General features: G+C 31.2%; 1 protein-coding gene across 1 annotated transcript in view; it reads left to right on the top strand.

The window, feature by feature from the left end:
• LOC106643749 (PAX3- and PAX7-binding protein 1) overlaps positions 1–27666 on the top strand; it is a 316808-nt gene that overhangs the window by 152497 nt on the left and 136645 nt on the right. The window contains exons 7-11 of the mRNA XM_089593866.1: positions 11736–11812; positions 11877–12070; positions 12194–12383; positions 12866–12989; positions 13140–13328. Coding sequence (XP_089449992.1) covers positions 11736–11812; positions 11877–12070; positions 12194–12383; positions 12866–12989; positions 13140–13328 — 774 coding nt within the window. The remainder of the gene's footprint in view (positions 1–11735; positions 11813–11876; positions 12071–12193; positions 12384–12865; positions 12990–13139; positions 13329–27666) is intronic.

Here is a 27666-nt window from a genome sequence, read left to right as displayed (position 1 = left end):
ACCGTGTAATGGTTTTAATTCTTTATCAATTTAAATACTGTCTATCCATGTATATAAATTAATTCATGTTACATTACAACATGTATACATAATTAAAAATTCTTTGGATTACGCTCTGTTAAGTTATAAGCAAAATTTCTTTTAAGACATTACACTCTCATTTGTTTTTAATAGTTACTTGCATATAATAGTTGAAAAGTAAAAGTACTTATGTCAATTAAGATTCCACAAATCATGCTCGGCCGAATCATGAACAATTTACTGTCGTAAATCGATACTACCTAGTTTAATTTAGTAACAACTTTTATCATAAATTATAACGCATTTTTGCAATAACATATAGTAATGTTTACAACTTTTTACCCGCATTGGAAATGAAATGCACTAAGATTCATTATTATAAGAGTATCTGTGCTTTATTTTAAGCGTCTGGAATCATGCTGGGCCGAAATTTTTCGTCTACATAAATTGTTTCTAACTTTTGTAATAATTTTTTTCCACGTTTCCAATAAGATTTGCTGATAAGCTATTGTGAGAGTATGTATGCTCAATTTAAGTATCTGGGATTATACTAGGCCAAGTTATAGTTGATTTTTAACAAAAAAATCGATATTCCGCTTATTTAATCAGTTACTAACTCTTTAAAAAACTTTTCACCTGTGTATACAATATTATTTACCTGTGAATTATTAATAATAAATATTGTCTGTTTAATTTCAAGTGTCTAGAATAATGCTAGGCCAAGTTATAGTCGATTTTACACAGAAAATCGATATTTCACCTGTTCAGTTCGTTATTAACTTTTAACCTGTGTTGGCAATAATTTTTTCTAAAAAAAAACTATTGTGAGATTATGTAGGCTTAATATAATGTGTCTGGAATCATGCTGGGCCACGTTATAGTCGATTTTTAACAGAAAATCGATATTTCATCTATTTAGCTTATTTATAACTTTTTTCATGACTTTTCACCCATGTAAGCAATAATATTTGCTAATAGTTAACTGCTTTCAGAGTATGTATACTTAATTTTAAGTGTCTAGAATCATGCTAGGCCTAGTTATAGTAGACTTTGCACAGAAAATCGATTTTTCGCCTATTAAATCAGTTAGTAACTTTTTTAATAACACTGAACTCGTTTTGGCAACAATGTCTGCTTATAATTAACTATTGTGAGAGTATGTAGGCTTAATTAAAAGTGCTGGAAATTATGCTGGGTTATGTTGTAGTTGATTTTTAGCAGAAAATCGATATTTTGCCTATTTAAATTGTTTATACCTTTTTAATGACTTTTTACTCATGTTAGCAATAATATATACTAATAATCAACTATTGTAAGGGTATGAATACTTAATTTTAAGTGTCTGGAATCAGGCTGGCCTGCTGCATAGTTGATTCTTTGTCGAAAACCTATATTTAGCCTATTTCATTTTTTATAAATTTTTAATAACTCTTTATCCATGTTGGCTACAACTTATGCCAATAAATTATTAATATAAGCATATTTATGGTTAATTTTTTTTGTTTGACTTGTTTATGACGTTGTTATTTGTTGTATGATGACATTGAATAAAGTTTAAAGACTTATTACATATGGTTGATAGTTGTTCTAAGCCTCAGCTGCCCTTACTATTAGTTGTTTTGTAGAGTCATGGGGCCTCTTGACACCACCTATTCGCCCTTGGGTGGCCTGCAACTCTAACCGCCAGTTTCAGGTTCATTTTTGTAAGAGAGCAACTTATACATTTTTAACAGCTAAAAACTTCCCTAGAGAGTTGTGGCGCTCCCGCAGGATATAAAGGAGACCATGTGTATGTGCATAAGACACTATGATAAAGTCTGCTGTACTAACCCAGCTTAAAAATATCTGCTCTCTTGATTAAAAAAATACATTTGTTTTTAACTCTTTTGTGTATCAGTAACATGCTTTAAAAAAATTACTGAGTATTCTTCACGGCATCTAGTTTTTTATAGTATGAATAAAATGACACAAATACTTTTTACGTGGGAGTGGAAAACTAAGGAATAAACAGCATAGTTAATCTAATTTTCTTTCGATAAACGTATTTTACGCAACATAGTTTATGCCAACACAATCTGGCCTGTCCAGATGCTTCTCAACACAATGACGTCTCAGAACGATTTCATCGCACATTGCACGACAAGTGCATTTTGTTGTGACCATCAAATAGAGTCGATTGGCCTAGTACCAAATGCAACACATCTGCACCAACCCATGGATATAGGACTTTTTCGACCACTTAAAACAGCCTATAAAGAAGAAGTAAGAAATTGGAGATTGAAAAACAATGGACAGCACCCTACCAAAGTTTTCTTTCCAAGTGTGTTGAAAAAAGCCTTGAATGGTTTGAATTTAAATAAAATTTTTTAAAATTCCTGTTTCAAGTGTGGGCTTTATCCTTTCAATGAAAGAAGTATAGATTTTTCAAGATTAATCAGTGGTCCCCCAGTAACAGATCAGCCTGAACAAGAGAACCAGGACTCTAATGTTCATCCACATGCATCACTGGATAAACTCTATGCTATAAGTTTTAAGTTGTTTAAAATGAGGTATTTTAATGATATGGCATTAGAGTCTTATGAAGAGCTTTACCAAGTTTCAGAATGTAATTTTAAGTGAAATGCCTTCTAGAAGTGACTTTGTGAAAAGAGTCTGGCTGCTCAACAAAGAAAAATAGAGACTCTTAAGCAAGAAATTGCCAGGAGTCACATACATGTAGTAAACTAGTCCACTACGTTGACCTTTGTACCTATAGTAGGTAGGCAATTAATTAATTTAAACTGTGACTCCATTGATAACTTGCTGATGATTATGCGTAGAATATCTAATCATAGTTTAAAGATAAAAGTCACTAATGAAGATATTTTAGGTTGCTTCAACTATTACCTCACTACTGCAATTTAAGTAAAATTATTCGTAAGAGAATTGCAGTTAGAATTGAAAATTAAAAAGTCACTACCCACAGTTGATCAAAAATAAGAAACTACTATTAATATTTTTTAAGAAAAGATAAAAGAAGATACACAATAGGCTTTAAACGTTACACTAAGTAGATTATCACTAGATTACGAAAAAAGAGTATAATACATTACCGATTCTTTGATAATGGTGCAAAAAATGAAAGATCTAAAAAAAAGTAATACAATGACGCATGCGTATCAGATACGCAACAAAATTTATCTGTTAAATTTGTTTTGAAAAAGCTGAGTGCTACTAAATTTTGCAAATTTTTTTATGGTTTAGTAAAATCTTTCAAACTTGTGAGCAAAACTCTTAATTTTCCTGAAAATAAAAAAAGATCCAACTTTCATCATGCAATTATCAATAAAGTACGAGATGTAAAAATTGCAGATTTTTATAGATTGTTTACAAGCAAGGATTGCTTGTCTTATATGTACTTACGTCAATGTATTTTGAAACAGGAGGCTAAAGGATCACTTTCACGACTATCAGTTGGTGCTGTGCCAAACTGAGGAAAAGATCCCGGTCTACTGCTACCATAATGGCCTCAAATGTAGCAAAGATCAGCACCCTCTATTGTGGATGTAACAGCAAAGGTCACATCTCGAGGGCCTGCCCGAAGAAGAAGGATCATAATTTCAGACGGTGTTACATCTGCCAATGATTTGTCTAAAATTTACGGGACCTTTTTGAATGGTGCAAAAATAATTCAAATAAGACCTGAACAACAATAGTGGTGGTAACAGTAGTAATACAAATAAAATAAATAATAGTAATGATGGACATAATAACAAACGCAAAGATAATAAACAGCATGCAGAAAATAACAACAAAAAAACCAAGGTTGATAAGAAGAAACATGGTGAAGAAGGTAAACGTAGTATAGAATTGTCTTGATCTAATGTATGTATTAGTTTGTTTGTTGTAGACCCCAAAACTCTGTTCTTCACTTACACTGAGGAAACTCTCGTTAATAATTATAGCAAGAACGAAACTAAGTTTGTAGTAGACTTAAGTGCTACAGGGCATTTTGCTGAACCCAAACTGTATTTAAAAAATTTTAGATTGTAGAAGGAAATAAATCGAATGCGTGGATAAAAATTCCTTCGTGGACTTGAGAGTGAAAGAAGATGGTTGTGTTTCGGGTAGTAATAACAAAAACAAGATAGTCTTCGATAGAATTATATGCGCTGAAGTGCTCGCTGGTAACTTGCTGTCGTCTCACCAGTTTGCTGAACGAGTTATGAGTATCTACTTAGATATCATAAAGCTAGATATATTTGGCCCGCGCTTTAACAAGACTCTAATGGTTGGCGTCTATAAAAGTCATTATCGGAAACTGGAAGTAGTGCAAGATGATCTGTGCACAAGTAATAACAAAAAGTGCCGAGAAATTATAGATTGATTAACGATGAAAAATGCCCCTGCAGCAAAGATCGCAAAGGTTCATTGAGTCAGCACCAATGATAGTAAAAGCTACCCTAGAATCTTAAACAATGTGTCTGAAAGAGCTTGGTTAGATACTAGTCAACCAAACGAGTTTAAAAAAAACTATCATAGATAAAGAAATTAATGATTGTGAAGAACTTATAATTGGTGAAATTCCAGAGGCTTAAAGTTGCTTTACAAAGAAGTATAATGCATTTGAATAAAATAACAGAGCCATACTCTGTCTCATAAGGTTCGGACATGCATCGGTGGAGCATCTCAAGGCATTGCGAATAAAGTAACCAGACAAGAAAGATTTGAAGAAGTCTGTATTCGATAATCTTATTGCAACATTCGAAATGTGCCACATTGCTAAATTTAAAAGATTGCCTTATAGCACTAAAAGAGAAAGGGTAATTACATTATTTAACATAGTTTACGCCAACACAATCTGGCCTGTCCAGATGCTTCTCAACACAATGACGTCTCAGAACGATTTCATCGCACATTGCACGACAAGTGCAAGCCTACATGTATGACTCCGGATTTAGGGAGAACATATGTGATCTAGCCTTTGGTGCTACAATGTAAGCACACCACACTGGTCCAACGAAATGATAGCCCCTTAAGAAAAGTTTGCCCCCAAACCGAAGGTAGATAAAATCCAAATTAGAATATTTAGTTGTGTGTCATTCATCAAGATACAAAGCACCACTAGATCTAAATTCGGCCCACAAGATACACGAGTGGTGCTGGTTAGTTATACTACTACCGTCTACATTTTTCTAAGACCAGAAGACAGAAAATTTTATTAGAGTAGGGATGTGAAATTCCAAGAAAGACTTGTATTCAGAGAAATCTGGGAAAAAGATATGATAGCGAACTGAAATAATTATAAGATAGACATTTGTATGTCTGGCTTGTTGTGTTTCATAAAGATAGTCCTAAAAAGTTATAAGAAACGAAGGGACGACATGAGTCAAGAGAAAGCTAGGACGACCAAAAAAGAATATAGTGCTTGTTCAAGAAAACTTTAAATAATCTGCTATTATTATTGACATGAAGTTTGCGAACGTCACTTTCGAAAACATGTTAAATAAGCTGCTTCAGTGTAAAGGTGATGTTGATTGTTTTATCGTAGAGGTTGAAGATAAAATGACGCATGCCCTGATTGCTGGATTAAAGAAGGATCCCGCAAACTACATAAAAGCTGTCACAGCTCAAAATAGAGATCAATGACTCACAGCAATTGATGAAAAACTACAGTCAATGATTAAAAGTCACGTAGAGAAAATTGTTGATAAACCAATTAGGCCATGAGTTCAGAAAAAGTCAAGTCAAGCATTATAAACCCTCGATGGGTCCTAAAAAGAAGATAGATAAAATGGAAATACAAAGTTTAAAACAAGGTTGGTGATTTATGGCTTCAATGATAGGAATAAGTACGACTTTGCAAGAAACTTACGCTCCCGTGTCTGGATTAGTTCTTATGAGATCAGTAATATTAATTATTTATTGATGTAATCTGGAGCTTTGCCAACTTGATGTCAAGACAGTATTTTTAATTGGTTCAATCAAGGAACAAATATAAATGGAGACTCCTGAAGGTCTGCTTGATGAAGATAGACTTAAGAATGATAAAGTTTTGAAATTGGAGAAAGCCTTTACAAACTCAAGATCAGCCTGGCAAGATGGAATGAGTGCTTTCGTAAAATTGCCTCTAAATTGAGACTACAGTCACAAACCAGTGAGCTTTGCCTTTATACATAGAGAGAGGAGGATGATTTTTTAGTCTTAATTTTACATGTAGATGGTATGATAATAATTAGCAATTGTATAGGTAAACTTACTGAAATCAAGATTGGTCAGCAATCTGAGTTTGAAATGTCAGATCTTGGTGAGATCGGCACTTTCTTAGGTATTAAAGTTATAAGTGAAAGAAAATACAGAACAATTTCACTAACCCAGATATCATTAATCGACACAGTGCTTGAATAATTTGGATTTGACGATTCTAAACTACAAAGAACACGAATGGTGATGAATCAAGCGTTAAATTGACTAAGAAAGAGTAGACAATAATCTGAAGATGCTGGCAAGTTGAATAGAACAAAAATGAGAGATAATGTGCTTCACAGAGAAGCAGTTAGTAGATTGTTGTATCTAGCCAACATAATTAGTCCAGATATCTCATACTCTGTGAAATTGCTAAGCAGATACCAAGTTTGCATAACTGAAGATGATTTGAAAATAGTCAAGTGGGTGTTTTGCTATTTGAAATACACAAGAACTTTAGGATGAACTTACAGTGGCTATAAAGATGGACTGAAAGCCTTTACAGATGCGAGTTTGGCAGACTGCAATAGCTCAATTACAACAGAGGGATCTTGTAAGGTTTTATTGTGATACAGCTACTTAGAAGTCAAGAAATCAGAATTATATAGGTGGCGAATAGGTGGCGATGTGTAATGCAAGCCAAGGGTTGATAGGACTGGAACACTTGATAAGTTTTATATTGTTTTGCATTCTATTGCCCGCGGACCTGTAGTGTGACAACAAGTCCGCTGGAGCAAGCACCGAGATAAATGGTGGTAGGTGACTGAGTCACATGACTGAAATCAAAGCCTACTATGATAAGCAATGTGTGATTAGTGGAAAAATAACTGTTCAATGGATTCCGTCAAACGAGCGATTGGCAGATTTTTTTACAAAACCTCTGCCGTTTGAATTGGATGAAAAACCAAAGAGGAAAATTTGGAATTTGAATGAATAACTTTGTGCATGGTAAGGGTAGTTGATCCAGTACTCGATAAGGACCCAGTTGTCGATAATTCTATAAAAAACCAATTAATAAAAAAAAAGACATTTGGGAGGCTTAAAAAAAATTTTTTATTCAGAATTATGATTAGGCTATACAGGCTGCACACAAGAATTAAAATTACGTTACGTTATTTAAATTGGAATGCTTTAATTCGTGGACATGCCTCTGTTCAGACGATCGGAGCGCCTTCTTGTAATATTGCCGCTTAGCACTTTGTTACATTCTCTACGCTGGTTTATTTTATTAACGTTATATTTATAAGAGTGTAATAAGCTCAAGGCTGTAAATCGTGTGAAAATGGGCAAGGAAAAAAAGGTAAGATATAAAATAAAAAACGTAATATTTATATAATTCAATTATCGGCTACTGGGTTTCTGAATTTACTCGTGGAGTAGTAGTCGATAACGTTAATGCAATTGCAATTTAGCGTTTATTTTCTTGAAATCAAGCAGTATTTTGTTATCATAACTTTAGTTTTATAACTTAATTATTATTTTATTAACAATTGTGTAAATAGTTATTGTATGAAAAAAAACGTAACATAACCTAACTTGAATATGAAGCAGTTTCTGCATCTAATATTTTTTTTTATTTGCAGAGCAAAAAATCCCGTCGTGTGTCACCTTATTCAAAAAATGATTTACAAAATGCGCTTGATGCTGTCAAAACGGGAACAGCGATAAATGAAGCAAGTAGGATCCACAAGGTACCTTATGCAACGCTGTATTCTAGAGTGAAAGGTATTTATCCTCTGTAAACTAAAAAAGGACCCAGTAGTATTTTAAGTCTAAAAGAAGAAAAGGACATAGTCAACTGGATTTTCTCGATGAGCAAGTGTGGATTTCCAGTGACTAAGCAGCATTTACTGGACAGTGTTCAAATAATTGTGAAAAACACAAAACGAATCACACCGTTCACCGATGGTAGGCCATCAAAACACTGGTATGCAGCTTTCTTGAGAAGAAATCCCGAATTATAAGAAAAATTTTGTCAAAATCTTACCAAGGCAAGATCGAATGTAAGCCAAAAATCCTTCAGAGATTGGTATGCAGAGGTAGGGAACTACTTGGAGAAAAAAAATTTGTTAAATGTGGAACCCAATCGAATATTTAATTGTGATGAATCTGCTTTCATGCTCTGCCCAAAAACTGACAAAGTTTTGACTGAAAGAGGAAATAAGAATGTTTATAATGTTTGTAAGAATGATAAGCAATGTTACACGGCATTGATTGGAGGAAGTGCTGCAGGACAATTAATCCCACCCATGATTATTTACAACTATGAACGAATACCCAAAGTGATTGCTGAGCATTTTCCCAGTGATTTCATCCTTGGAAAGTCCGAATCTGGCTGGATGACTAGTGAAACTTTTAAATCATATGTAGTGAATCAATTCTATCCATGGTGTGTAAGGAACAATATACAGTTTCCAGTTATTTTGTACGTGGATGGCCACAGCTGTCACTTGACAAAAGCATTGAGTGACTTTTGTTGTGACCATCAAATAGAGTCGATTGGCCTAGTACCAAATGCAACACATCTGCACCAACCCATGGATATAGGACTTTTTCGACCACTTAAAACAGCCTATAAAGAAGAAGTAAGAAATTGAAGATTGGAAAACAATGGACAGCACCCTACCAAAGTTTTCTTTCCAAGTGTGTTGAAAAAAGCCTTGAATGGTTTGAATTTAAATAAAATTTTTCAAAATTCCTGTTCTAAGTGTGGGCTTTATCCTTTCAATGAAAGAAGTATAGATTTTTCAAGATTAATCAGTGGTCCCCTAGTAACAGATCAGCCTGAACAAGAGAACCAGGACTCTAATGTTCATCCACATGCATCACTGGATAAACTCAAAATTCTTCAATCTTTTATTGAACCAGACATTTTAAATTTATTTAAAGAAAACAAAAGCCAAGAGTGGACCGGTGCCATTGAATACAAGGAATTATTTAAAGTTTGGTCCATGTGTGATGATGATGTGGTTTATGAAAAGAATAATGCACCCCAGTCTACTTTTAACTTGAGTAAAGATACTAGCTAAGCTAGTTCTGAAGAAAATAATTCTGCCGAACAACTAACATCCACAGTTGTCGAAGGAATCTTTGTTTGTGAAGGGGATCAGCTAAATATTTCTAATGCAGTTGTTGAAGAACTAGTAGACAATGGTTCAGTAGTAAGTGGTTCTCCTGTTGAACTTGATTTTGAACATGTTTTATCAAGACAAAAAGACTTGATGAAAACTGATGATGTACCCAAAAGTCTCCCTGAAGATGAAAGAAGTGCCAGTCCACGAAGCAACGTTGATACTAATGAAACTTTGAATACAAATAGAATCTGTGAGAAGGTATAAAAAACTTTTTTTTTAAATCACGTAACTACGAATTCATGTACTTAATTTTTATTATGAATCCAAGACTAGGATTTTTGTATTTAATACATTCGTATTTTATATTTTACTTTAACAGGATATTTCAAAGCATCATGTATCATCACACGTGTAAAACTGTGATAATGGTATTGCTCTAGATTTAAGTATATTTAAAAAGCAGGATAAGCTAGTCAATAATAATATTAAAAACAATTTATTTATATTTGGAAAACCTCCTCCTGAGACTGACACATTTTTAATGTCACCCATCGATGATCAAGGTTTTTTTAATTTAGGTGTATCAAATATAATTATAATGTTATTTGGTTTTTATTATAAAGTTTTGTTTTGTTGCAGTGCTTACAAATTATTCCTTAAATCTTGGGTGTGTACAAGTCTCTTAGAAATGTGTTGAAAGCAATATTTGTGGTAGGTCTTTTGAAAAACAAAAAAAAGAATAAGATGTTGAAATTTTAGTAAGAGTATTCCTGTTTTTGAATATCAATTTTCCAGGTACAACATCTCAAAAGGCTTTCTCTAGCAACGGATTAACTAATTATCTTTTTTACCCTCAAAAATTGAAAGACAAACAAAATATCAAGAAAAAAAAAAGAAAAATTGCCCGCTACAGCCACTAGTCCTGAGTAGAGAGCCTAACACGACCTCAAAGCAAAACAAAAATTAGAAGATGAAGCTAATAAAATTAAACGAAAAGAAATAAGGGAGGAACAAATGATAGTTAAAAAAGAAAATGATCAGAGTTTAAAAAAGTTAAGGGAACAAAAAATTGATCATCAAAAAAGCATGACTGAATTGAAACTTAAAATTCAAAAGAACTAGGCAGAACTCAAGTTAATTCAAATTAGTTTACAAAAGGACAACTGTGATGACTCCCAAACGGAAGTTATGAAGAACTTGGAATATACAATTGAAATTGATTTACAACAACAGAAATATTTGAAAAATAAAATTACCGGAATTAATTTTGAGATACAGCAGTCAAAACCCAAAAAAAAAAACAAAGATTTTCCTAGTAACGACAAATAATTTTTTTTAATTTGTTTCTATCACATGTAAAAATCTCTTAGTAATGTTCAGTAATTTTCTTTATTTAAAACAAATTTTTTACGTGATTGTTACTAAAAATCCACTTACATATGTGTACTGTTTAAAAGTTTAAACTAATTTTAACACATAAATCACTAAAAACTATAATAATGCAGTATTAAATTCAAGTTATTTAATTCTAACCTATAATTCTATCACTTATCGACTACTGGGTCCGTCGATATCGACTACTGCTCCAAGCCACTCTATCACTATCAGCTACTGGGTCCGTCATTATTTTATTAAAATTAACTTTTTCTACATAATATATATTGAAAAAAAAAATTGTTTTTACGTTATTCCACTCTTACATATACATATCATATAATAAAAAAATTAGTTAACTCTTTTTTTTTTAATTACACTGTTTATTAAGCTCATTCGTCTTAGGCTATCGAGTACTGGGTCAACTACCCTTAGTAGAAAGTGGATTTAAGATAGTAAAAGTAATAAATTGAGAATAGTTAGATAGTGACAATAGGCATGGAAATGAATGCTGCTTACTGTGTATTTCAGGTCGTCACAACACACTGAATGGAGAAGTCGGACTGGTCTCCACCCTCAGCTGTTGACTCATTTAGATTATTTTTCTGAACTAAATATTTATATGTCATTGTATTTCAAATTACTTTTAAACTGAATTCAGATGTAAATATTAGGGAATGTTAGACATGTGTTTGGCGCTCGTAGCTGAATTTTAGTGTAGACGCAGTAGCAAGGAGTTAAGACGCTGCGGCGCTGCACTGCAGCATCAAAATTTCATAGTTTGGTTTATTACTGCATGGTCAGTCAGTCAGTACACACTCTAGCATTCGTTCTTTCTGTCTATTAATTTGAATTTGCTTTCTTTAAGCTTCTGTTTTATTCTGTAAAATAATAAAGACAGTTAAGATAGTATGGACTTAAGATTGTATAAATAAACGTGTTTTATGTTAAAATTAGAGTTACTGTGTCGAATTTTTATTTGCATATCCATGCATTAATTTTGTACTACTAACATTAACTAAATTTGAAAATTTGTTTCAGTATCTGACGATGGAAGTCAACTTGAAATAGAAGAATGGGAAACTCAACAAATAAGAAAAGGTGTTACTGGAGCTCAGGTATTACGTAGCTGTATTAAAGGCCATTAAGTCTTTTTACATCGGTTAACTAATTAATTTGTAGATAGTGGCAGTGCAACAGGATTCAATGTTCCCGTACAATTCAATAAATCTTACGTGTAATCAAGAACCTGTGGTAAATTCAGTTATATCAAATACTATACCAGCAGCACCACCACCACCCATGATACAACCTCCAGATCCTACAAAGTGCATTCCTGTTAGTGCCGAAGAAATATTGGAGAAAATGCGTGAGAGGTAATTGTAATGGTCATTACACAACCTTGTTTTGTTGGCTAGTTCTTGACATTGTTGCATGGATAAAGTTTTTCAGATAACTCAAAGATTTTTATCACAAAGTTACAAATCAAAATATTTTAGGCTAGTTAACTTGCGAGAAATTCATCGCCGCCACGAGTTAAATTTTAATACTGTCATAGAAGATTTGGCACAAAGCAAAATTGAACTGAAAGAAGGAGAAAATAGAGAACCTGAACTAGCTCAACGCTACAAATATTACCAAGAGCTACGTGGATACATCATTGACTTTGTTGAGTGTCTTAACGAGAAAGTAAGTTTACAAATTAGATAGTAAGAAAAGTAACAATAATGATGAAAACAACATTCTTTCAAATTAAACTATATTTTTACTAACTTAAAAATTTCTTCCAAGCAGTCTTAGTAATTTTAGTTTATTCAAACATAACATGAATATTTATTTATGGGTATCTTGAAATATAATTATAATCTATCTTCTAGATGCCTACGCTACTAGTTGAAATATATGTTATTTGTTTAAAAGCTTAGATTAAAACAAAAATTTGTAAGCAAAGATAATCGAAATCATTTTATTCTCTTTTCTAATCATATTCTTTACAACACATTTCTTTACTAATCTTCATTTGTGTATTGAAATCTCAGTTACGGCTAAAATAATATAACTGTGTATTTAAGCTTTGATATCATAAAGTAAAAGTTACTGAGATTTTAAGTATCATTTTTAAAACTTGTTAAACAGTAACCTAACAGTTCTTCTTTATTTTTCATCATTAGCTACCGATAATTCGCTCAATGGAATCTCAATGGCTAGAATTATTTGGAAATAGATCCAGAGAATTAAGAGAAAGACGAAGGCAGGATACAAGAGATCAGGCTGATGAAATCACTAGTACTGGAAGTTAGTTCCATAATTTTTTTTTCCTTCAACAAACTAAATTAAACAAATTTTTTTTATATTCTTTGCCATTCAGTTTATTTTTAGTTTAAAATAATTTTTTAGCGAAGTTTTTTTAACAGTAGTATTAACCACATAAATTTTCAAATAAAGGAGCTCAAAGTTTTAGAAGATGCCCAGAAGATGATGCACGCATGAAACGAGCTACAGAGAGAGAAGGAAGGAGAGCACGAAGACGTAGAGCTAGGGAACTTGCCCCAATCATGGAAAGACACATGGATGGTATGTCTAGTGACGATGAGGTAACAGAGCAGAAAAATCTTCTTTTCAGACAAGCAAAAGGTATTAAAAAAGTTATTACTGAAGTATATCGTTTAAAACAGTTTGTATTTAATATTTAAATGATACTTATCATGCGTTACTTCGGAAAAAATTTAGAAAATGTTACATGTCATAATGAATTCACTTCTAATAATCTAACGTCAGAAGAAATCTAGGTACACAAGTAAAAATTAAATAAATGAATAACTAATAACTTATAGATACAAACTGATAATAAGGAATAGAAAAGTCCAGAGACTGAGAATAAAATTTAACAACTGTTAGTTTTTATTAGTTATTTTTTAAAAATTTTTGTCAAAAATGATATCTTGGCAAATAATGTAATAAATTTAAACTAATTTTAACTGTTAAATTATGATTAATTGAAACTTAATAATACCATATTTTTCATTATATTTTTTAAGAATAAACAAAAAAGTTATAACTAATAATAACTCTTAAGAAGAAGAATATTATAATATTCTTAAATTTGAACTTTATCATTTGTTACTACTAGTTTATGTGTGTTACTTGTTTTTATTAATAAGTAAATCAATGAGATCATTTCTGCTTGATTAGAAAAAAGTAAGTAGAGGTAACAAAGAATTCCATAGATATTGAATAAAATTCAGTAGTTAAAAAGGAACAGTCATGCTTCTGTCCTCTGTGTTTACCGTAGCTTACGCAAGCTGAGTCATTACAAGTACTTACAGGAAAGAGAAAATTTATGTAACTTTCAAGGTTTGTAAGGCTAAGGGCGTGAACTTATTTTTCATCGAAAGTGCCACAGGTACTTAAATTCTAATAAAACTGTAGTATAGTTTTTTTTCAAAACCGCGTGTAGACATCCTACGTGAGCACTCTGAGTATCAGTTTATATATATATATATATATAATCTCTTACAATTGTTTATGATGTAATCCACGGAAAGCTCGTAAAGAACCACACCGATGAGTCACATGTTCTTAGAAAAGGTTGACTTATTTTTCTAACCGATGAATACTGTAAATATAATACTTACCATACAGCTGCTGATATTTTCTGGTTACTTTTTCAGCTACATCGAAAATCCAGTGAGGTATTACAAATACCCCCTCTCTTGATTTAGCGAGTGGTCATGCAGGATTGCTAAGCAATATTTTTATCTGGCATTTTAAATTTATTGTACAGCAAAATTTGAGCTAGTTACTAATGGGGTACTTAAATGTATAATTGACTTCTGATCTATTATAAATGCATTTAACTGACGGTTTTTATATAAGCATACTATTATGTCTAAGCCGTAAGTGTGTATATGTACAGCTGACACTAGTCACTTTACTGCACGTTGAATGTAAATACATGTAAAAAAACAGCGAAAATGAGTAAGTCTGCAGAAAACTTGACTACAGTCTAGCTGATTGTAATTAAACCAATATGAAGTCATTTTAACTCTTATAAACTCTATGAGACCGTATCGGTGAGATTATCTGTAAGAAGAAAGGAAGTGTTGGGAAAATTAAGATGGACAGATCACCCAAAGCTTACGCTGTAAAAAATGCTGTAGTAAAATCACTAGCGGATAGTAACTTTTTTTTACTATCCTGAGCATAGTGATTATGATATCTGATAGCGAAAACTTTGTCTTGAGCATCGTAATTTCACTAGCAATGTATTGATTTTACTAGCTGCATGATAAATACAATCGGCTATTCAAATTACAAGACAATGGAAATTTTACGTTCCGATAGTGAAAGTACGTTTAGCATCCCTCGGAAAAATACGAGATGATAGTAATATTGCGCTCCGATGGTAAAAGTACAGTGATCCAAATTAGACGAGATAGTAAAAGTAATATCTAGTATTAAAGTTACATGCAGCTATTACTCTTGATGGGGCTAAGGGAATCTCGCATTGACTACATTAATGTACATGTACATTTCTACTTAATTTACGGTTCGTGCTTCGCGCTCTCGCACTATAATCAATAATTGTGATAAGGATTAAAAGTAAATTTATCATCAGTGCTCTTACAAATTCGTAATCAGTAAGTATTAGGTATATTGTATGTATAGCGAAAGCATTCTGGAAAGTAAACACTTTCCAGCTTATGTATCATTTCATGACGTCGTGGGTATACACCTTAGTAGACCAATAGCTCAATATTTCGGATCTCTACAAATCATAACGTTTCTCAATTGTGTGTGAAGATGTGTCTGTAGTGTGAAGAAATAATAACATAACCCTTTTATTGAAAATGGAACTATGAACAGTACGATAGTGCTTCTCATATCCAAGATATGACTTTTACTCTTGGGATAGTAAAATTACTACGCGATCGCAAAAAATTTCTGAAGATTTCGGCTTCGCTGAAAATTACTATCTTGACATTTAATTTTACTATCCGGGAAAAATATTTTACGAACCGATACTAAAATCCCTATGCTGAGCATAGATCTTTACTTTACCTATGCTGAGCATAGTGATTTTACTACATCATTTTTTACAGTGTACGTGTTGATGACAGGGAAAAATATCAAAGCTGAGTTGAAAAGAGGGAATGCTGCTGTAAAAAGCAGAAAAAAAGTATTTAAATAATTGTTTCTTATAAATTTTTCTACAACTATTTTATTAATATTTTAAGGCCCCAATATTGTCATGAATGTACATACTAACCTCATTTTTCGTAATGTATAGATAAAAATAAATAAGCATTGGTCATTGCAGATTCATTTATTAGGAAAATACTGATAATTTTGGTAAATCACTAAGAAAAAAATTGTCGAAGTCCAATGTTTATAAAACTTCTATGATATGTTTACAAAGATATAAATAATTTTAGAATTATTCTAAATTAAGGCTTATGCTCATATTGATACTTTTTTTGCAAATTTTTGAGAAAAAAATGGGAAAATGTAAGGATATGTATTCAAATAGCTATCATTAATTTGTTAGGTACATCATCAGTGGCGTAGAAAATTCAATATATAATGGGAAAAGCACAACATCTCTGTTTTTAGTTTTATATATTCAATAATTATATTGTACACGTGATTATTATTATTATATAAAAAGTACGTAATAGTACTGGTTACTAGCCGCGTTTTATACCAATTAATAGGCTTTCATGATACAGTAAATGAAAGTTGTAATTATATAGTTACAACATTTGAAGACAAGATTGTAATTGTCTATTATTTGTATCCAGGAGTTATAAGTAAAGGAGGAAGATGATTTTCACAGAACAATGAACCCTGAAATTGAAAAATCGATTAGTGATAAAGTTAAGTAGAGGGCTCTTTGCTTCAATGCAGTATACGTTTCGCAAAGTATTTAAATCAATAGAGCTGAGGACAGAAAAATTGGCCTACACAAGTCTATTTAAGCTGAAACATCTGCTAGAAATTTTGTTATCATAAGAAATATTGTAAAATAGCTAATGAACTTGAATCTGAACACTTGGATGTTGAAGGCCTTGAGAGGCAAAGGGTTTCACTTGCTGCTTAACCTTTTTCTACTACCATTGCTGAGGCTGCACGATTGGATGGTCTCAATGGCTTTTTTGATTCAGACAATACAAAGTGTGATGTTTATGAATATTGTGCCAGTTTACTAAAACTTATAAAAGATTGGATTAACGTTTTGAATTCTAAAAGAAAATATACATCTAGAGTAGCATGCTGTTCCTATGGTACGAATTTAGATAACCAATATTTTGGTTTGGATAAAATTTTATCCCTAATTCTAAACATATGAGTAGGAAAGCAAAAGAAGTTGTTGCCTTTTCGAAAGAGAGTTATCTTGAACAAATATTCTTTAAAGCAACTACTCATTTATTTAAAAGAATTATGCCCAAATATAGGTATTTCTTATAAAATAACTTTCAAACTCAATCAAGATGTTTAAGAAAATTTATTTTCATATATAAGAGCAATGGGAGCTGTATATGATGAAATAACAGCCCTTTAGTTCGTATATTGTCTAACTGTAAGATGGTAGATTCTAAGAAAACATAGTGAAAGCATGTTTACAGAGAATTGCAATATTGAAAATGATAAAGAATGGAGCTTGATACACGCAGCAGATGTCAATGAAAATTGTACTTCACAAGAGAAAGTTATGTCAGGCGTTATGGGTTTTTTGTACAATAAGGTAGAACTTTATTCAGAACAACTAAAGTCTGTTTTTAATATAGATACGAAGGAATCAGGTATATACCGTTCGTTTCATAAATACTCAACCAGATTTTTTTTATTCTTCATTGTTTTATAGACTGATGAAAGTTATAAGTTTTATTGTTATATTATAACCTTTATTCTTTACCAAAAACTCCTCTGAGATAAACCTTTCTTAAAATTTTTTTTCACTATCAACTTAAGAAAATTATTAAAAAAAATTTTTTTGTTTTTAAATTAAACGAAACTTGTTTGTACTATTATTGCTTTAAAATTTGTTTCAATATAATATGAACGAGTGGGTTTTTTATTTTTCATTTAATTGAAATTGATATAATTTACGTTGCTAGATCCGTTGCATATAGATTTGGACATCAATATCCCTCTCTTAGGATTCCAACAAAAGATTCACCCGTTACCAATCCTCCTACATGGATAGCTCACATTTCTTAAGGAAACCTTTTATACCCATCTAAACTTTTAGATGTGGCATTTGAACTTGAAACACTATTTAATTACTTTCATAAGAATTATTTATCTAATAAGTCAATGATTTTTCAAAAAGTTGCAAAAAAGGTTGAAAACAAGTTAAATGCAGAATCTGTAAAGAATTAAATTGTGTGAGAAGGAAGGTGAACAAAAAAATTCGGTTGACAGCCATGTCTCATAGAACACAAAGGTTTATATGTAATTGGTTAGCTTTATTTCTTTTATCGATGTTAATATGTAATTAAATGTATGTTGTAAACAATTTACTATAATTATGCATTTAAAATAAAATAAAATATATTTATTTTCTTCTTCAGTTACTGTAATCAATAGTTTTATTCTTAGTTGGTTTCAAACTTTTGAATCGTTGGTACACAGTTATTATTGGTCTACAAATTATTATGGCGTCGTTTTGAAAGTGCTTCTGATTGGTCGTGGTTCATTACATCATTCTTGTGAGAAAGAAGATTGAAATTCAAATTTAAATTAAAAATTAGATGTACGCTTATTTTTTTTTTAACCATTCATTATTTATTGACTTTAAATACCTACAGTATTTGTATAATAATCAGGATATTATTCGATGTAAAATAGAGTAAGTCATATAAAAAATCAAATTTAGGCGTTACAAGGTGCTGTGTCATGTACCTTAGATACTATGTGGTCAGTAACTAGTACTTTTACCTTATGTGCAGTGCTCAAGTGAAGAATGCTGCAACGAAATATTTACATTTGTTTTACAATGGATAGGAAAGTCTAAGAAAGTAGCTATAAATATACTGCTGGACATTCTACTAGAGTTCATGACTAATATGTCTGTACTATACGTCTGTAGACCCTAGACTATCAAGGAACTAATTATGAAAATCAAACAATCTACTATAGATACTTTACATATATCTTACCATTTTGCAAAATCACCAATTAAAGTACAATATCACTAATTAAAGCTTAATACATATGACTCAATGGTTTTTACATCATGGTTATAATGGATCGTCAAAAAATTACGGAACTATCTTCATTAGAGGTTTAAACTAACAAATTAGGCTCATAAAACAACTAATGGAACAGCTAATCCTGTAAATGTTGTACATAACTAATATTTTTTAAAGTGCGATTGTATATGCATCTCGTTAACATACTTATTTTTAGTTGACGTTTTAAATGAAACGTTTAGATGTATGAAAGAAAGTAGCCACGGTCAAAATAAAAATAAGTTATCACACAACTTCTATGAAAACCGAAAATCAGCAGGGTTAGCTGCCAATGTTGCAAAAACTTTGACTGAAACTGAGGGTACAGATTTTCCTGACTTTATTTTGTATCCCACTGAAAAAACCAAAACAACTCAATGTATATGAAAAAAGCTTACCATTGATTTAGTGAGCTGTAATAATAATGTATGATTATCCTTTTATTTCTGCAACCTAAGATTGTCGTTTTCGGAGAAGTTAACATTGTTAGAGGTCAAGTTCCCATGCTCTCATTTAAATGTTTTTTTCTATTCAAAAGATGACTTAATATTGCTATCGGGTACGAGATCAAATAATAGTGATAACAAGACTTCATTTTATTCAAGTCATTGATTCATATGAGTATACATCAAATAGAAATACAATTAACGGTTATTAAAAGTTTTGTTGACCTATTATTTTTAACAAGTACGTGTGCAGATCTTATGTTAATCAATTTAAAAAAAAAACTTCTGAAATACTTCACGATTTTAAACTGTAATGCATCAATTTGTGTCCAAATATTTAACCAAAATTACCTGTAGAATATTAAAATCGTAATACAATTCTTTTATTTGCTATTTTCAACTTGCAATCTGTTAAATTACACAGCAGAAAACATATTTTGATTCGTTCGTATGCTAAGGGTACATTCTGATCTATTTTTCTCGTTATATTATTACTCTTTCATCAAACCGATGATTTCTTAATGTATACTTAATACCAGACAACACACGATCTTTCAAAAGTTCTTTAAATAGTATACATCTTTTATCTCTGATAAAGTGTAAGAGTTAGTAGGGGAGGATAGGGCATGAGTGGCACCCTAACTTTGTTAGGCAATTTAAGCAGCAGTATTTAAACAAATAACTGTTAAAAAAATATTATTATTTGGCTCAGCATCAACTTGAAACATTGCAAAAACTTAAAATTTCTAACTTGTTTTATTTACTTTTTTTTAGACTTTTTAAAAAAAGTCATAAAAGAAGCCACTCCATACCTTACCGTAAGTCACAAAGAGGCACAGGGTAGGGCACGGGTAGCCCGACGTTCATGAAGTAGATACATGTGCACTGTATCAATACTTGTAAAGTTGTTGACGCTCTTGTATTTGTCAATAAGTAATCAGGTTTCTTTTGAAAATAATAAAACACTCATCTTTAAATAAGTATGTATTTAAAAAAATAAAAAAATAGTTAAAAGTTCTATTACAAATAAACAATTTTTTATTTTCTCACAAAGTTTTATAGCATACAAAATTAGTAATAGTACAAGTATATCTTAATCTGTGTTGCATTTTTATTACAAGTTTTTCTCACTTTTCACTTGCCTACACATATTCACATAAAACTTTGATTGCTTGAACTTAAATTAAAACAGCCTTTTTAACTTGCACTAGAATTTTTTAAATGTATTAAAACCTTAAAACTTTTTTGTAATAGATACATAGTAAAATATATAATTTCTTTCATTTCAAGATATGTTGCTCGAAAGGCACATTATCTTATGTAAACAAACATAACCTAACGACTTACTCGACCAACACTTAACCTACACCTACCCAATGCCCGCCGTATAGTGACACTCTGTGCCTGACTTGAGACTTTTTCTTATTTTATTATAACTTCTCATATAAATGTGCTAGACAAAATTTAAAAATAGGAAATCAAAGTAGAAAATTCAAGCTGTCATATGCACCTACTCACATATTTACAAGTCAAGTATTTTCCATTTGTTAAGCTGCTTCAAATTTTCTTCCGCTAACTTTATTTCTAGAAAAATTTGCATCTTCCCACATTGATTACAAACTTCGCCCATTCAACTTTTGAAGTTATACTTCTATAGGCGCGTTCTGCCCTACGGAGTAAATAAACGATTTTAGATTGGTTACCCTGAGGAAAAGTGTAACGGAAGGAAATTTTGCTTGATTCTCCCCCTTCACCCCACCCCTCTTGACATACTTCTGGCCCCCCTACACCACCCAACATCCAACATCATCGTCGCACCGCACCACATCACATATTTTGAATTTTTCTATTTTTTTTCTTTTAACAAAAAAAAAAATAAAATAAACAAATTTTAAAAAATAAATAAAAAACACTTTTGAAAGAGATTTCAACCCCCGTCCTCTTGCACACTGAGCAAGTCCTTTACCCACTCTGCTATGAAAGAGCCTGACATAGAAATACCGATTACTTCATTTTATCTTACAGTTTGTAACTTATCTTTAATGTAAATTTATTTATTGTGGATTCATTCATTTGATTTTATTTTACATCAAATAAACAAGTTATTTAATATAATAAATTTTTTTGGTACATGTTTTTTTCAAAAATTTGAAACATTCATTTATTTATCAATAATTTGTTACTTTCAAAATAAATAAATTATTTTTCATACAATTTTTTTTACATTTTTTCAGAACTTTTACGAATGAAAAAAAAAACATTTCTATACAGTATAAATACAATAATTGATTTTTATTGCGTTTTCTTCTTTTACAATTTTTCCTTTGTAACTGAGAACAAAATTTAGAAAGGTGGGAGGAGCGCAAATATATGCTGCAACGCTGGAAATTATTTTTCTCATAAGGATGAATTTACATGCATGCTTTTACGCATATTTGGCCCCTTTTTTTTGTGTTAATAAAAAAAAAAAAAACTATAGATCTATTTGAAAATGTAACAACTTTATCTAATAGCAATCTTTTATACAAACAAAAAAATGAGAGTTTTACATAGATCTTATAAATTAAATTCAAAGTGATTTTTTCATAAGGTTACATAATAAATTAAAAATTCTTTAAATTAAACATGTGAAAAAGGGTAAAATTAAACGATCTGCTATTTTATAAGAGTATTTCTTATTTTCTTAAGAAGTTTTTTTGAAACCATTGGAAGATTCGATGAAAGAGCACAGTCTTGTACTGGCCAGCTGCTATATTGTTTATGTTGTATTGTGCCATAAAATGTTGTTTATAATTGTTCTTTTACCAGATATTGAAATATTTATTGAAACCATACCCAACTAACGTAAGTATCCTCATTCCAACGAAAATTGCACAACCTTTGTACACAAAATTGTTTCATACGAGGTATACTTATATTCATAATTATATTATTTGCCGTGTGATTTTATAGAAGTATAACTTCTTACTTTAGTACCCAAGCACCCACTGTCCACTGATTTATCTTGTGCAAAAAATACTATTATCATGGCAAATGAAGTAAATAAAAAAATTACACCAAAACATGCATCTAATCATTTAAACTATTGAGTGACAAATACACCCACCTTGCCACTCATGCCCTACCCTCCCCTAACCCTTTCACCAAAAAAACAGAAATCATCTAGATAAATGTATTCTTTATTTAGAGAAATGACTTTTTACTACCTATAGTTCCGAAAATAATGCCTTTTTTGCAGTCAGTGTGATTTGAAGCGGCTGAAGTTGAAAACTGCGTTCCGTGAAGTCGTTCCGATAACGTTATCACCCTGAATCTCTGCTGTATTTCGTTAACGCCGTAACGTAAAGAACGGATAGTTTATTTTATTTAAAAATTTTATACGTTGAAGATTAATTGGTAATCTGACTAACAGGAAAATTTCGAAACGAAAAAATTATTTTTTAAGGAATGACGCTCAACTGAAACAAAAACTAAGTTTAATTTAAAAGAAAAAAATTTTTTAACACTGTTATAATAAAAATAAGTTCGTACAGTGCAGTCCAAGCTCACATACACAAGTAAATGATAACCACAAATCGTACCCACACCGCCAAGTGATGTAAGCAGTCAAGCCCTAGCTTTTGTCGTAAGCAGTCGCTCTCTAGTCGTTAAAGTGACAATGTGTAATGGACAATAAGTTAACTTCTTAAAACATATTGTTATACTTTTAATAAAGTGCAAAAGCTAAATTGAGTAAATAGCAAGTAAATGAGAAGAATCAAGTGTAGACAAAGTCGTGAAATATTTAAGAAAAAAAAATTCGTGAAAATAAGAACAAAAAAAACTTATAAGAAAAAAAAGTCTAGAAAAGTTGACCGAATCGGTAGACGACAAAATGTCTGACAAAGCAATGATTATCAATGTTGTAATTCCCGTATTCGATAGGAAAGAATTCAGCAGTTTGAAAATTTAGATTGCTGATGATACTAGACTATGAAGAATGTTAACAGCAAGCTACAAGAGTGAGAACAAACCCAGATACATAGGCCGCATGAAGTAAAGGTAACCTTAGAGCAAAAGCGATTATCACAAGTACAGTGTCGAATGGGCAACTTGGATACGTGAGGGAAAGAAAGGCGGCGTATGAGATAATAAGGAAATTTAAAAAAATATATACGACTAAATCCACAGCACTACAGATAATGAATCGAAAAAAAAATAACAAATTGAGTTAATAAATTTTCGAAAGTAGAAGAATTTTTCACTGAGTTTAAGCGAACAGTAAATGAATTCGAAGCTGCTGGAAGAGAAATACCTAAAACTGAAAAATTGAGATACATGTTAAGAGATTTCCAGCAAGCTATAGTTACATTGGAGACTATATAGATCCAATACCCGAAGAACAAGAAACTGTCGAATTCGTAAGATCAAAAAAGATCCAACCAAAAAATCGTAGAAGATAAAGGTAAAAATAAATCTAATATATTCTGTAAAGTAATTAAAGGGTAATATCATAAAACCGGAAATTTTAGACATGTGACAAGGAAATGTAATCAAGGCCGATATAACTATAAACAAGGTGCTTAAGCTAGAGTCACGCAGTGAAAAAGAGAGTAGAGGCAGTAGTAGATATAGAAGCACATGCAGAGAAAATAACAAAGGCAGAGGCTACAGCAAGACAACGAGTTAAGAATATCAATGCCAACAGCAAGACTAATCAGAAGCGTGAAACATACCAATCAAGCATTAAAAGAGAGAAATCAATAATAGCTCATTAGGTAACGAAGTATTATTTATTATACAGTGATGTAAACATGGATCAATTTTTTTGTAAATATATGAATGTAACTATACCGTTAGAAGTAAGTTTACCGGGTGGAGAAAATTAAAAAAAGTATTATTACTGCTCGGTTAAGTCATACATTGATTTAAAAAATATTTATTATGTACAAAAAAAATGTTCTTAGTATGTCGAAGTTAACGAAAGTTAGAAAAATTGTAGCCACCGATAATATAGGAAAAATCAAGATGAAATCGAATTGTAAACTTACAGCGATTTCATAACTTAAAAATGATTAGTACTTTATAAAAAGTTATTTAAATTATGTTAACAAGAAATATGTTAATTACACTCGTTAAAATAACAATGACAAATTAACTAACAAAGAAAAGTGGCACAGGTAATTAGGCCCATAGGGTGGTTTTGGGAGGCTGGTACTTCCTCGGGCAAAAAAGCAGTTTTCCGATACTCGTTCGAAAAGTCTCCTTTACGAACGTCGTTACGGACCTTGTCTTCGGCTCGGGCCGCAAACCTCTCGGTTCGCAAACAAAGACTTTTCAAACTCAAAGGAAAACTACTATTCTGACATTTAAAGATGAATACAGTAAATGCGCAAACATCTATTGTATGAAAAATAAGTCAGAAACAGCAGGATGCTTTATTAATTAGATAAATTAAGTGAAAAACACATTTAATAAAATGAAAAAGAGTTAATTGAAAAGAAAACTTTTAGCCTTATCAAATCCAAGGGTATTGAACTATTTCCATGCCCACCTTATGTACATAAACTTAATGGTATCGCAGAAAGATATAACAGATCGGCAATGGATATAGATAGGTGTTTGATAAATGAAGCAATCCCAGATTTAAACTTTTGGTGCAAACTAGTACCTTTTTAATAAATCGAATAATAGCTTACACAATTGCAAATAAAATACCGTATCAACTATTTTTGTGTATTGAGCCTAACGTAAAACGTTTAAAAAATGTTTAGAAGTTGGGTGTTTGTAAGTAAACCAGAGGTTAAAAGAAAATATAAATGGAATGATAAAGCTGAGTTTGAAATATGAGTTAGTTATACTGAAGATGAATATAGAGTACTAGTAACCAATGAAATAATCGTAGCTGCACACGTTAAAGTACAATATAATAATACAAAACAAAATTTCAGTAATTTTCTTAAAATGTAAATTAGAAACAGAGTCTGATCAATCGAGTGAAAGTAAATTTTATTATAAAAAAACTAAATCATTGAAAACGAAAATTATAAATCTATTGATGAAAGTAAAAAAAATTATTCTTAAAAATAAATCGCAAAAATTAAATTTTAAAAAGTAATGAAGAAAAATCAATTTCACTAAAAGATATGGTAATTCAGTTACATACGTGATATATATTAATTACATTGATGCGAATGTACCTCATATGCTCGAAGTGGCGCTAAGTTCAAAAGCAAGAAAAAAATAGCAAAAAGCCATGAATGTTGAAATGAAAAATCCTACTAAAAATTTAACCTTAAATATAGTTTCAAAATGCCTTTTTTTACTTTTCTTAGCGGTTTGGCAGAAGTTTACCACCGATCTTTCTGAAATTGGGTATGAATGTTGGGAGCTATAATACCTATCTTCCCTCCAAATTTTAGCTCTAATATTTATTAGAACAAGAGTTATTAAATTTTGAAAAAATGGCCAAACATAACGGTTTTTTGCAAACTGCAAAAAACGGCTTCACAGATTTTAATCCTGCATGTCGAATTTTTTTGGTCTTGAAATTACGCATCTTTTTCATCTAAAACTTTTCTTGTACAGTCGTTAGCTTTTAATCAAGTCGCGAAAAACATGTTTTTGCCATTTTTACTTTTTTTAGCTGGCCTGTACTGACATTTTCAGCTGTTAAAAACTATTGCAATCTGTTTTAAATACCATTTCGTAGAGAGTATTATTATTATTATTATTATTTTTTTTTTTTTTAATCAGAATTTCCTTGAAAACCAGGGGTCAAAAAGCTAATTCTATCACTCTAATTGGCATCAGCTGGATTATCATTTTCGTTGACCATTCTCACCGTTTAATTATTATTTTCGTTGTATAATTAAAGTTGCGTAGGTATTTTTTCTCTCTCATTTATTTTTATACTTTATTTTATCTTATTTTTCTTCCTTTAGTTATATATAATCACGTTCGAGAGAAAAGATTATTATTAGAGAAAAACATTTTTCTTTTTGATATGTATATATCATACATACGTATGTATATATATATATCCGATGTAAATGTTTGTTTGGCATATGCATATACAATGAAATTGCAGTATTTTTTATAGGCGTACGCCTGCTGACGCAATGATGAGTATACTATGTGTCATGTCCAGAAACTGAAGTGAGAGAGTGCAATCAGGCGCGCATATACGGTACCATCTGTTTTTAGCTAGGAAGAGAGTGTACGGCACAGGGATTTTAACATGGCATGTGCTGCTATGTATCTCAATAGCTACGTGAGCAGTCTAGTGCGTGGTGTATGAGTGAAATCTCTATCTGTACACAGGGAAAGAGAGAGAGAGAGAGAGAGAGAGAGAGTATCCGGCATTTAATTTCTCACTTTCTTCTTTTTTAGTTTAGAAGGGAGCACGATGGTTTACCCTAGAAAACTGTATTAATAATTTTCATATGTTTTTTTGTTCGTCAGTAATCTTCTGCCTATGCGTTTATACGTTCTTGAGGGCCTCTTAGAAATTTTTTTTTCGCGAAAACAATTAATTTATCGAATTGTGTATTAAGTTAAATATTTAAATAATCGCATTTCTGCTGGACGTTGATTTCAGAATTTTAAAAATTATTGTTTTGAAGCGTACTTACTACTTGTATTCCATATTTATTAGTTTTTGTTAAAATAGTGCTTGGTTTATAAGAATTATAGTAATGTTGTAATTGGTTATTAATAGAATTTAAATTTCCTTTCTAGAAACATTTTCTCAGCTGATAATTTTTCTAAGAAAAGTTTTTTGCTATTTGTTATATTCGCTACTTGAATTATTTGTACTTTGAATCTTTATGTATATATACATATATATATATATTTTTTTTTAGTAACTGTGTTATTGTGTTTTTGTGAGTTAGGAAAAGATCGCTCTAATAAGCAAATCCTGGATGTAGAATGTCCACTATTCAAGCAGAACTAAAGAAACGAATAGCTTCGACAAGCAGATTCAGGGTAGGAATAGATAGATCGCTTTAGTTAGTAGATCTGATGGTAAGGAGCGTATCTCTGTGTGTAGTATAAGAGATTACTAGTTTTTATTTTTTTATTATTGTTTAATACACGAAGTTATCTTATTTTTTACTTTATATTTTTATGATGGAAAACGTTTTTTGTTTATTTTATCATTTGTTTTTTAGTTTATTTTTTTATTATTATTTTTTTTTCTTATTTATTTCTTTTTCCAGTAATAACTAAATACCACACATATTATGCTCTCCGCAAAGGCACAGCATATACACGTCTGCAAACACTGCACTATATGGGGTGTTACACCCC

This window comes from Copidosoma floridanum, unplaced genomic scaffold (genome assembly GCF_036245765.1).
Source record: "Copidosoma floridanum isolate Cflo_tuat_1 unplaced genomic scaffold, Cflo_Japanese_pri ptg000020l, whole genome shotgun sequence".
Lineage (NCBI taxonomy): Eukaryota > Metazoa > Arthropoda > Insecta > Hymenoptera > Encyrtidae > Copidosoma > Copidosoma floridanum.
Note: the sequence above shows the minus strand (reverse complement) of the source record. Positions and strands in the feature narration are given on the sequence as shown.